The following is a 12,925-nucleotide window of genomic DNA, read 5'->3' on the forward strand; positions in this document are numbered from 1 at the left end:
TTTGGGAGCCTAGAAGCCAGTAGGTTGGCTCTGCCAGCAACCTTCCCACTGGCTGCAGAGTGAGCCTTAGGACAAAGGGAAGATGGGGACTTCTGGGTGGCTCCCAGGCCAGGTCAAGCTGTCCACACCGCATCCACAACCCGGAGGGGCTTGAGAGGCCTTTCCAGCTGGTACTTTGCATTTCAGGTGTCCCTCGGCAAAGCCACGCCCAGTTCTCTTCTGTCACCCCTTGATGGAGCAGCGCAGACCCCAGGGCTCCTGGAGATTGAGTGAGCTTCTAACCCCCTGGGTCGAGTACTTATTAAGGGAGCTTTCCAGAATCTAGCCCCTCCCCGTAGGGAGTTGGCACCAGGTGTTCTTAGGACGCCCATGGGTTTGATGACTGGGAGCCAGTGCATGTTCTCCTCCTTCCCACACCGGCCTGTCCTGCCTCCCACCATTATATTCCTAGGCAGAAGGCTGGGCTCACTTGAAGAAGGAGCCAGTGAGGGAGGCATGGGGAAGGAGTGTGTGGATACATTATAAGGAAGCACACTGCCCCAGGTCTTCCACAGCTAGCACCTTGGCTTATTACCAGCCCTTCCCTCTCGTCTCCTTCCAGGGGTTGTCCCAGACTCATTAGAGATCACGAACTACTCTGTAGAATAGAATTGAACAGGTGGATGACAGGACCTCTCACCCCTGGCCCTACCTGAGACACGCCTTCCAGACCCACGCCTTCTGGAATTAACAGACAAATCCATTCCTTTTTTTTTTTAATATTGTTTTTATTTAGTAAATATAAATTTCCAAAGTATAGTTTATGGATTACAAAGGCTTCCCACCCCCATAACTTCCCTCCCACTCGCACCCTCCCATCTCCCACTCCCTCTCCCATTCCATTCACATCAAGATTCATTTTCAATTATCTTTATATACAGAAGATCGATTTAGTATATATTAAGTAAAGATTTCATCAGTTTGCACCCACACAGAAACACAAAGTGTAAAATACTGTTTCAGTACTAGTTATAGCATTACTTCACATTGGACAACACATTAAGGACAGATCCCACATGAGAAATAAGTACACAGTGACTCCTGTTGTTGATTTAACAATTTGATACTCTTGTTTATGGCATCAGTAATCTCCCTAGGCTCTAGCCATGAGTTGCCAAGGCTATGGAAGCCTTTTGAGTTTGCCGACTTAGATCTTATTCCGACACGGTCCTAGTCAAAGTGGAAGTTCTCTCCTCCCTTCAGAGAAAGGTACCTCCTTCTTTGATGGCCCCGTTCTTTCCACTGGGATCTCACTTGCAGAGATCTTTCATTTAGGTCTTCTTTTTTTTTCCCAGAGTGTCCTGGCTTTCCATGCATAACTACTCTCGTGGGCTCTTCAGCCATATCCGAATGCCTTAAGGGCTGATTCTGAGGCCAGAGTGCTATTTAGGACATCTGCCATTCTACGAGTCTGCTGTGTATCCCGCTTCCCATGTTGGTTCGTTCTCTCCCTTTTTGATTCTATCAGTTAGTATTAGCAGACACTAGTCTTGTTTGTGTGATCTCTTTGACTCTTAGACCTATCAGTGTGATCAATTGTGAACTGAAGTTGATCACTTGGACTAGTGAGATGGCATTGGTACATGCCACCTTGATGGGATTGTATTGGAATCCCCTGGCACGTTTCTAACTCCACCATTTGATTGAGCATGTCCCAAATTGTACCTCTCCTCCCTCTCTTATTCCCACTCTTATATTTAACAGGGATCACTTTTCAGTTAAAATTTAAACACCTAAGAATAATTGTGCATTAATCACAGAGTTCAACCAATAGTACTAGAACAAAAAAAATACTAAAAGGGATAAAGTATTACATTGTACATCAACAGTCAGGACAAGGGCTGATCAAGTCACTGTTTCTCATAGTGTCCATTTCACTTCAACAGGTTTCCCCTTTGGTGCTCAGTTAGTTGTTGCCGATCAGGGAGAACATATGATATTTGTCCCTTTGGGACTGGCTTAATTCACTCAGCATAATGTTTTTCAGATTCCTCCATCTTGTTGCAAATGACTGGATTTCATTGTTTTTGACTGCTGTATAGTAATCTATAGAGTACATGCCCCATAATTTCTCTATCCAGTCTACTGTTGATGGGCATTTGGGTTGGTTCCAGGTCTTAGCTATTGTGAATTGAGCTGCAATAAACATTAATGTGCAAACCGCTTTTTTGTTTGCCAATTTAATTTCCTTTGGGTAAATTCCAAGGAGTGGTATGGCTGGGTTGTATGGTAGGGTTATATTCAGGTTTCTGAGGAATCTCCAGACTGACTTCCATAGTGGCTTAACCAGTTTGCATTCCCACCAACAGTGGGTTAGTGTCCCTTTTTCCCCACATCCTCTCCAGCATCTATTGTTGGTAGATTTCTGAATGTGAGCCATTCTAACCGGGGTGAGGTGAAACCTCATTGTGGTTTTGATTTGCATTTCCCTGATTACTAGTGATCTTGAACATTTTTTCATGTGCCTGTTGGCCATTTGGATTTCCTCCTTTGAAAAATGTCTATTGAGGTCCTTGGCCCATCTCTTGAGTGGGTTGTTTGGATGTTGTTGAGCTTCTTGATTTCTTTGTAGATTCTGGTTATCAACCCTTTATCAGTTGCATAGTTTTCAAATATTTTTCCCATTCTGTCAGTTGCCTCTTCACTCTCCTGACTGTTTCTTTTGAAGTACAGAAACTTCTCAATTTGATGCAATCCCAAATGTTAATTTTGGCTTTGACTGCCTGTGCTTCTGGGGTCTTTTCCAAGAAGTCTTTGCCGGTACCTATATCTTGCAGGGTTTCTCCAATGCTCTCTAATAATTTGATGGTGTCGGGTCATAGATTTAAGCCTTTAATCCAGTTGAGTGAATTTTTGTGTAAGGTGAAAGGTAGGGGTCTTGCTTCATGCTTCTGCACGTGGAGATCCAATTTTCCCAGCACCATTTATTGAATAGACTGTCCTTACTCCAGGGATTGGTTTTGGATACTTGATCAAATATAAGTTGGCTGTAGATGTTTGGGTTAATTTCTGGTGTTTCTATTCTGTTCCATTGGTCTATCCATCTGTTTCTGTACCAGTACCATGCTGTTTTGATTACAACTGCCCTGCAGTATGTCCTGAAATCTGGTATTGTGATGCCTCCAGCTTTGTTTTTGTTGTACAAGATTGCTTTAGCTATTCCAGGTCTCCTTGTCTCCATATGAATTTTAGCATCATTTTTTCCAGATCTGAGAAGAATGTCTTCGGTATTTTTATTGGTATTGCATTGAATCTATAAATTGCTTTTAGGAGAATGGACATTTTGATGATATTGATTCTTCCAATCCATGAGCATGCAAGATTTTTCCATTTCTTGGTATCCTCTTCTATTTCTTTCTTTAAGGTTTTGTAATTTTCATCGTAGAGATCTTGAACGTCATTGGTTAAGTTTATTCCAAGGTATTTGATTGTTTTTGTAGCTATTGTGAATGGGATTGATCTTAGAAGTTCTTCCTCAGCCGTGGCATTGCCTGTGTATACAAAGGCTGTTGATTTTTGTGCATTGATTTTATATCCTGCTACTTTGACAAACTCTTATGAGTTCCAATAGTCTCTTAGTAGAGTTCTTTGGATCCACTAAATAAAGAATCATATCATCTGCAAAGAGGGATAGTTTGACTTATTCCTTCTCAATTTGTATCCCTTTAATTTCTTTTTCTTGCCTAATAGCTCTGGCTAGAACTTCCAGAACTATATTGAATAGCAGTGGTGAGAGTGGGCATCCCTGTCTGGTACCAGATCTCAGTGGAAATGCTTCCAACTTTTCCTCATTCAATAGGATGTTGGCCGTGGGTTTTTCATAAATTGCTTTGATTGTATTGAGGAATGTTCCTTCCATACCCAGTTTGCTTAGAGTTTTCATCATGAAAGGGTGTTGTATTTTATCAAATGCTTTCTCGGCGTCTATTGAGATAATCATATGGTTTTTCTTCTGCAGTCTTTTAATGTGTATCACATTGATTGTTTTGCGAACATTGAACCGTCCCTGCATACCAGAGATAAATCCCACTTGGGCTGGGTGGATGATCTTTCTGATGTGTTGTTGCATTCTATTGGCGAGAATTTTATTGAGGATTTTTGCATCTATGTTCATCAGGGATATTGGTCTGTAATTCTCTTTCAGTGCTGCATCTTTTTCTGGCTTAGGAATTAAGGTGATGTTGGCTTCATAGGAAGAATTTGGGAGGATTCCCTCTTCTTCGATAGTTCTGAATAGTTTAAGAAGAATTGGAGTTAGTTCTTCTTTAAATGTCTGGTAGAATTCAGCAGTGAATCCATCTGGTCCTGGGCTTTTCTTTGTTGGGAGAGCCTTTATTACTGTTTCAATTTCTGTCTCAGTTATGCGTTTGTTTAGGTTTTCTATGTCTTCCTGGTTCAATTTAGGTAGGTTGCATGTGTCCAGGAATCTATCCATTTCTGATAGATTTTCCTGTTTGCTGGCATACAAGTCCTTGTAGTAATTTCTGATGATTCTTTTTATTTCTGTGGTGTCTGTTGTTACATTTCCTTTTTCATCTCTGATTTTATTGATTTGGGTCTTTTCTCTTCTTTTTTTTAGTTAGTTGGGCCAATGGGGTGTCAATTTTGTTTATTTTTTCAAAAAACCAGCTCCTCGTTTGACTGATTTTTTGAAATGTTTTTTTGGATTCAATCCTGTTGATTTCTTCTCTGATTTTAATTATTTCTCTTCTCCTACTAGATTTGGGTCTGGTTTGCTGCAGATTTTCTAGATCCTTGAGATAAATTGAAAGCTCATTTATTTGGTTTCCAATTTCTTGATGTAGGCACCTATTGATATAAACTTTCCTCTTAACACTGCTTTTGCTGTATCCCATAAGTTTTGGTATGTTGTGCTGTTATCCTCATTTATTTCCAGAAAATTTTTGATTTCTCTTTTGATTTCTTCTATGACCCATTGTTCATTCAGGAGCATGTTGTTCAATCTCCATGTGTTTGCATATGCTCTAGGGATTCCTGAGTTGCTAATTTCCAACTTCATTCCTTTATGGTCTGAGAAGCTGCATGGTATGATTCTAATTCTTTTGAATTTGCTGAGACTTGCTTTATGGCATAGTATGTGGTCAATCCTAGAGTAGGTTCCATATACTGCTGAGAAGAATGTAAATTCTTTATGTGTAGGATGAAAAGTTCTGTAGATATCTGTTAGGTCATTTGGGCTATAGTGTTGTTTAAATCTAATGTCTCCTTGTTGATCTTCTGTCCTGTTGATCTGTCTATTTCTGAGAGTGGAGTATTCAAGTCCCCCAGTACTATTGTATTGGAGTCTAAGTCTCCCTTTAAGTCCCTTAACAAATCTTTTAAATAAACCGGTGCCCTGTAATTAGGTGCATATACATTGATAATCGTTATATCTTCCTGTTGAATTGATCCCTTAATCATTATATAGTGCCCCTCTTTGTCTCTCTTAACAGTTTTTGTGTTAAAGTTTATGTTGTCCAATATTAAGATGGCTACGCCTGTTCTTTTTACCTTTCTGTTGGCATGGTATATCTTTTTCCAGCCTTTCACTTTCAGTTGGTATGCATCTTTGTTGGAAAGATGTGTTTCTTGTAAGCAACAAATAGATGGGTTTTGTTCCTTAACCCAGTCAGCCAATCTGTGTCTTTTAACTGGAAAGTTCAGGCCATTAACGTTCGATGTGATTATTGATAAGTAGTAACTTTGCCCTGCCATTTGCCAAAGATATTTTCTAATATGTGCTTTGAACTTCCTGTGATCTTTTGCTGTGAGGTTTCCTTCCTTTACCTTCTTTCATATTGATGACTGTGTTTCTGTGTGTAACTCATCTTTAAGCATCTTTTGCAGGGCTGGACGAGTGGCTACAAATTCTGTCAATTTCTGTTTGATATGAAAGGTCTTTATTTCACCTTCATTCACAAATGAGAGCTTTGCAGGATATAATATTCTGGGCTGGCAGTTTTTCTCTCTTAGTACCTGTGCTATGTATCACCATTCCCTTCTAGCTTGTAGGCTTTCTGATGAGAAGTCTGCTGTGAGTCTAATTAGAGATCCTCTGAGAGTAATCTGACGTTTTTCTCTTGCACGTTTTAGAATCTTTTCTTTATGTTTCACTGTGTTGAGTTTGATTACAACATGTCGTGGTGAGGATCTCTTTTGGTCATGTTTACTAGGGGTTCTATGAGCTTCCTGTACTAGGATGTCTCTGTCCTTCTCCAAACCCAGGAAGTTCTCTGCAAGTATCTCACTAAAAAGGCCTTCTAATCCTTTCTCTCTCTCCATGCCTTCAGGAACTCCTAGAACCTGAATGTTGGGTTTTTTAATAGTATCCTGTAGATTCCCCACAATATTTTTTAAATTTCTAATTTCCACTTCTTTTCTTTGGTTTGACTGTATCCTTTCCTGTGCTCTGTCTTCTAAGTCCGATATTCTCTCTTCTGTTTCACTGACTCTGTTTTTAAGGCTCTCTACTGTGTTTATTATTTGATCTATTGAGTTCTTCATTTCATTTTGATTTCTCTTCACTATCACACTTTCCTGTTCTACTAGTTTCTGCGTTTCCTTTTGATTCCTCCTTAACATTTCATTTTCTTGAAGGAGATTTTATATCCTGTCCAGTAAGGAATTCCTTAGCTCAAGCATTTGTTTTTGAAAACTTCTAATTGTTCTTATCATAAATTTTTTGAAATCCGTATCTCTCATTTCTTCCATCTCATCATCTTCATAATCTTGGCTTGGGGTGTCTTGTTCATTTGGGGGTGTCATAATGTCATAATGTCTTCCTTGTTCTGGTTTCCTCAGTTTCTGCGTTTGTTGCTTGGCATTGTGGAGATATTCTTTGGATTCTTCTTCCCTCACTGTGGTGTTTTTTCTTGTTATACTATGACTGTATTAAGTGGACTGTCTGCTTTTGATGGAGTCTTAGAGGCTTGAGATGGGTGTGGCCTGAGAGCTCTGTTTGGTTCCTCAGGGTTAAGGGTGTGCCAAAGGTGACACTCCCAGGTTAAGCGTGGTAAATCTCTCTCTCTTTATTTTTTTGATTCAAAGGGGAAGTAATTCCGCACAGCTGAGTGGAATTGGAGGTAATTAGCAGGCGAATGATATACCCACAGGAGCCAGAGATCAGAAGCTCTTTCCCAAGGACCTCACAGGGAATCTGTGCTGCCCTCAGTTGTGGGCTCAAATTCTCTTGCAGTCTCCCACTGGGTTGCCAAGGTTACCGAATTGTAGCATCTCTGGAGAGTACTCTCATGAATTCCATGAGTTCTCTCCCCCACCGTCTCTTTTTTCACAGTCTCAGTTCATTAGCACCACACATTCACTAGGTCCTAATCTCCTGTTATTTCACCCCTCCAGAGTCAGGTTTTTCTGCTTGGCTTAGGGCAGGTGCAGACCTGAGGTTGCCCCGCTTATGACGTATGTTCAAAATGGCACCTGCTCTTTGTCTTTCTCATCTTTGAGAGGTGAGTGGAAAGAGAGAAACTCATGTCCGTATCAGTCACTTTTTTTTTTCCTCTCTCTTCTATTTAGCCTTGTGAACTTTTCCCCATGGGGTTTCAAGCCTCGTTCCCTCTAGTCTCTTCTTTCCACTTTCCCGCCAGTGTCTCAGGCTATTGAGGTTCCACTCACCTCACGTTCCAGCGCTGGTGTGTTGATTCTGCCACTGGTGTCCTGAATCGTGGGCTCCCACGCTCTCCACGCAGGTCCACTGTGAATCACTAGTTCCGGAAGAGTTTCCTCTGCTGTTTCTTCCCTTACTCTTCCTTGAACCTGCAGTATCTCCACTTTTATTAAACTGTCTTCCCGGACTATCAGTGTGCTCCCTTCCTATTCCACCATCTTGCCACTCTCCGACAAATCCATTGCTGACACGCAAGGCTTTGTTTTCTGAAAAGCAGAGACTTTTTCCCCCCACCTTTGGTTACCTTAAAAAAGAAAGCTGATAGTGAATTGGGGACATTTACAGGCATTGATTGTGGCTTATCAAATCACAGGTAAAGTTTCCTAGTTTTTGTTGGTTTTGGCTTTAAACCCCAGGACGCTAATCCACATATCATGAAATGAAGCGAGAATGTGGCCCCTGTGAGATAACTGGTTCAGACTTTAGGCAGCCTATTGTCAAGTCAGAAAGGTCACCCTAAGATATTTAATATTCATGGAAATTATCTGACCTGCAGATTTCCTTTTGAGGCACACATATACTACACTAAGTATTATTGCTTTATTTCTCAGTAAACTGAGTGCTAGCATTTGCTCTCTAATCCCTTTTGAAAAGTGAGAAAAATTTCCTTCTGTGTTTGAAGACTGCCAGTTCTTGATGCAAAGCACAATAGAGTTGTGCCAAGTAAAAGTCAACGAAATGCAAAGGATGTTGTTTCTACAAAAAGAACAAAATGAGTGTGATTGTTTCGGAAGTGATTTCTTCCTTTTTGCAGTAATTGCAAGACTTTTTTCTCTTGATCCCTCTAATAACATAAATGCAAGAGCAAAGTACAAAAGCTTGGTGTGGGTTCTGCTCAAAGGAACCACTGAGAGAATATTTCAAAGGAGAGCCACACATCTAGATGGTTATGAAGTTTACAAAGGTGCAGGCTTTTGAAGTTAAGGGATCAAAGTGTAAAAAGAATAAGAAGAAGGATTTCTATCTTGGGACTTAGGAATGCAAGCCTTTGCCTGAATGTTGAGGAGTTAACGTGGGCAGAAATAACAAATGGTGCCCACAATTCTTGTCAATGGCCACCAGAACAAGTGATTATTCACCTGTATCACTGCAGAGAGCAGCCTTCTGCCATAGCTTGAGCTACACACCTGCCCATCAATTTAAGTTGCTTTCCAAAGAAAACATTTATATTCCTGTCTTTAGAAAAATTTAGGTATTTTAGGTCATGGGGAGTGGAGGAGTTGAGAGCACCCCTACTTTCTTAAAGTCTCTTTTTTGAGAATTGATTATATTGTTTGAGCTTAACAATATTTTTTATGATTTTATTTATTTATTTGAAAGGCAGAGTTACAGAGAGGCAGAGGCAGAGAAAGAAAGAGAGAGAATTTTCCATCCATTGATTCACTCCCCAAATGGTTGTAATAGCCAGAGCTATGCCAATCCAAAGCCAGGAGACTGGAGCTTCTTCCAGGTCTCACATGTGAGTACAGGGTTCTAGGGCTTGGGCCATCTTCCACTGGCCAGAGCAGAGAGCTGGATCAGAAGTGGAGCAGCCAGGATCCCATATGGGTGCTGGCACTGCAGGCAGCAGCTTTACCCACCATGCCACAGCTGGCCTTACATTCTTTTTAGTACTCAGATTTCCCTAGGTTCCATTTCAACCATAATTTTGAAGATGAATGTTTTTGTTCAATTGGATGGAGTTATACTTTTTTAAAAAAGACGTTATTTATTTATTTGAGTGGTAGAGTTACAGAGAGAGAGGGATAGAGACAGAGAGAAAGGTCTTCCATCTGTTGGTTCACTCCACAAATGGCTGCAATGGCTGGAGCTGAGCTGATCCAAAGCCAGGAGCCAGGAGCTTCTTCCAGGTCTCCCCTGTGGGTGCAGGGGCCCAAGCACTTTGGCCATCTTCCACAGCTTTCCCAGGCCATAACAAAGATCTGGATCTGAAGAGGAGCAGCTGGGACTCAAACCGGCACCTTTATGGGATGCTGGTGCCGCAGGTGGAGGCTTAGCCCACTATGCCACAGCGCCAGCCCCTGGAGTTATACTTTTTAAAAGGATTTTATTAATACATTAGATTCTCAGGGTCACAGCAAATTCATGGTGATTACTACAACACAACTTTCATCAGTCCTCATGTGAATGTGATATTAATACAAAGAGAACAGATTCAGTGTGGTTCATAGACACAGTTGCAAGAATGTAATGATACGTCCTTGCTCCCTCCCTTCCTTCCTTTTTCTTTCTTTCTCTCTCTCTATTTCTTTTTTTCTTTTTTCCTTCCTTCCTTCCTTCCTTCCTTCCTTCCTTCCTTCCTTCCTTCCTTCCTAATATTTGAGATAGTATATTTTTAATTTACACTGTAGTCAAAGGCTTAATGTAAGGATGGCGTTGTATTTGGAAGAAATCTTGGTTGGGTGGTTTTTTGTTGCTTTGTAAAATGTCAGTTGTATTTTCCTTCCCCATCCTGCACCATTGACTTGATGTCCCATTTCTTAGAACTCTTCCTTCCATTTTAATTCCACTGTAGGAGAGAGGCCATGATGGTTTTCTCCCCCTTAGTGCTTGTAACTAGGATCTGACAAGATGGAAAGAAAGGTGCCCTCCTCCTCTCTACTGCTTTCTTGGCATTTTTTGGTTCAGGGCAGAGGTAGTGAGTTGGGTAGGGGGTCACTGGCAACAGGAGCTGCCTGAGATTTCTCTGGAAAGTGCATCATAGAAATTTGCACTGATGCCTCATGCTGCCGAACTACAGCTCCGTCCAGTCAAGGACTGTCCTTTCCATAGCCCATCGAGCTAACCCGACACTGGGTTTTGACTAGAGTGGCTTCTTTTTATATGTTTTTGTTTGCTCTGTATTGAAGATGAGTATAAATAACATACGGTGGGAAAGTGCACAGGTCCTAATTACACAGCTCAGTGAATTTTCACAAACTGAGCATTCATATACGTAACACACGGAGGCAGAAACCCGACAGAGACAGAAAAGGCTGTTCCTCCCCTATCCGGAACTCCCTTCCCTTGAATCAGGGGTGGAGGACTGCAGCCAGCAGGCAGTATAAGACCTGTATGAGAAATCACTGGGCCTGGCCCTGCCGAGGCAACCGCAGGCAGCACTGAAATTCAATACATCTGTAGCAGGCTAATTTTTAAACTGATAATTTTATATGGTCCCCAGATGATGTTATAAAATCTAAATGGCCTGTGGCAGAGGAATATCCTCCACTCCTGTAAATGAACATATTGATTACTCTGTCTTGTATGAAAGTGTCTGTAGCTAGAAGAAGAAGGAGGAGAAAAGAACATTGAAAATATGACTGGTATCTTTTTTTTTAACTTTTATTTAATGAATATAAATTTCCAAAGTACAGCTTATGGATTACAATGGCTTCCCCCCCATACCGTCCCTCCCACCCACAACCCTTCCCTTTCCCACTCCCTCTCCCCTTCCATTCACATCAAGATTCATTTTCGATTCTCTTAATATACAGAAGATCAGCTTAGTATACATTAAGTAAGGATTTCAACAGTTTGCTCCCACACAGAAACATAAAGTGAAAAATAATAGATGATTTTTTTAAATGATGATGAAATCAGATCAGACCTATTGTCATGTTTAATCCCAGTGAGAGTCAAGTTGGGAGTTGATAATTTCTTTTTTTTTTTTTTTTTACAGAGGATCAGTTTAGTATGCATTAAGTAAAGATTTCAACAGTTTGCACCCCCATAGAAACACAAAGTGAAATATATTGTTTGAGTACTCGTTATAGCATTAAATCTCAATGCACAGCACATTAAGGACAGAGATCCTACATGAGGAGTAAGTGCACAGTGACTCCTGTTGTTGACTTTACCAATTGACACTCCTGTCTATGGCATCAGTAATCTCCCTATGCTCCAGTCATGAGTTTCCAAGGCTATGGAAGCCCTCTGAGTTCTCTGACTCTTATCTTGTTTAGACAAGGTCATAGTCAAAGTGGAGGTTCTCTCCTCCCTTCAGAGAAAGGTACCTCCTTCTTTGAAGACCTGTTCTTTCCACTGGGATCTCACTCACAGAGATCTTTTGCCAGAGTGTCTTGGCTTTCCATGCCTGAAATACTCTCATGGGCTTTTCAGCCAGATCTGAATGCCTTTAGGGCTGATTCTGAGGCCAGAGTGCTATTTAGGACATCTGCCATTCTATGAGTCTGCTGAGTATGACTGGTATCTTTTTAAAAAATCTGTACGGAGGGATTACATTTTTTAAAAAGATATATGGTGGCTGACAAAGATACATAGTGTGTAAGAAGATTAATAAAAAGAATTAGATACATAAGGGGTTTGAAGTAGAAGGCATTTGTTGATAGGAAAAATCAGATGAACCAAGAGTAGCATCCAAAATCTATTTGATTCTCTCTCTATTTTTTTTTATTATTTGTTATTTATTTTTTGACAGGCAGAGTTAAACAGTGAGAGAGAGACAGGCAGAAAGAAAGGTCTTCCTTTTCTGTTGGTTCACCCCCCAAATGGCCGCTACGGCCAGTGCGCTGCACCAATCCAAAGCCAGGAGCCAGGTGCTTCTCTTGGTCTCCCATGCGGGTGCAGGGCCCAAGCACCTAGGCCATCCTCAACTGCCTTTCCGGGCCACAGCAGAGAGCTGGACCGAAAGAGGAACAACCAGGACAGAATCTGGGGCCCCGACTGGGACTAGAACCCGGAATGCCGGCACCGCAGGCGGAGGATTAGCCTAGTGAGCCAAGGCGCTGGCCTCTCTATATATTTTCTAGAGCTGAGCTGTTCAATTGTAGACAGTAGCCACATGAAGTCTTTAAGTACATTACAGCTAAATATAATTTAAAGTGTCATTCTTCAGTCATACTAGATGTATTTGGGCTGCAGACGAAGGACATGGGCCATCAGGGGGCTCTCAGATGGGTCTGCAACCCCCTTAGCCCCTCTGGGTGCTGACAATGCTGAGGGAATCGCCATTGGCATTTAGCAGGCGAGCCCTGTGTGCAGGCCCTGCCTTTTACAGCCCCCTGGAGGCGTTGCCAATGCCGTGAGTGTCATGGCTTCAGAATCACATGTATCTGGGTTGGATCCGGCTCTTCTACTTACTGGTTGAGTGGCCCTGGGCATGTCCCATTGTGTTGGGGACCTCGGTTTCCCAATCTGAAGTGCAGGATCCCAACACATTTGGCAAGAAAGTCTTTGGAGCATTCCCTGGTTGGTACCCAGCTG

The 12,925-nt window shown here is 41.6% G+C and overlaps 1 protein-coding gene across 4 annotated transcripts in view; it reads left to right on the forward strand.

The window, feature by feature from the left end:
• The window catches only part of FAM124A (family with sequence similarity 124 member A), an 82,354-nt gene that overhangs the window by 40,105 nt on the left and 29,324 nt on the right, over nt 1–12,925 (forward strand). The window contains exon 4 of one of the 4 annotated variants that reach the window (XM_089304196.1): nt 187–2,351. The exons of the other annotated variants lie outside the window; for them this stretch is intronic. Coding sequence (XP_089160322.1) covers nt 187–273 — 87 coding nt within the window. The 3' untranslated portion in view covers nt 274–2,351. Of the gene's footprint in view, nt 1–186; nt 2,352–12,925 lie in introns of those variants that run through there. 4 annotated transcript variants of the gene reach the window in all.

This window comes from Oryctolagus cuniculus, chromosome 9 (genome assembly GCF_051225735.1).
Source record: "Oryctolagus cuniculus isolate XC-2025 breed Fujian yellow rabbit chromosome 9, ASM5122573v1, whole genome shotgun sequence".
Lineage (NCBI taxonomy): Eukaryota > Metazoa > Chordata > Mammalia > Lagomorpha > Leporidae > Oryctolagus > Oryctolagus cuniculus.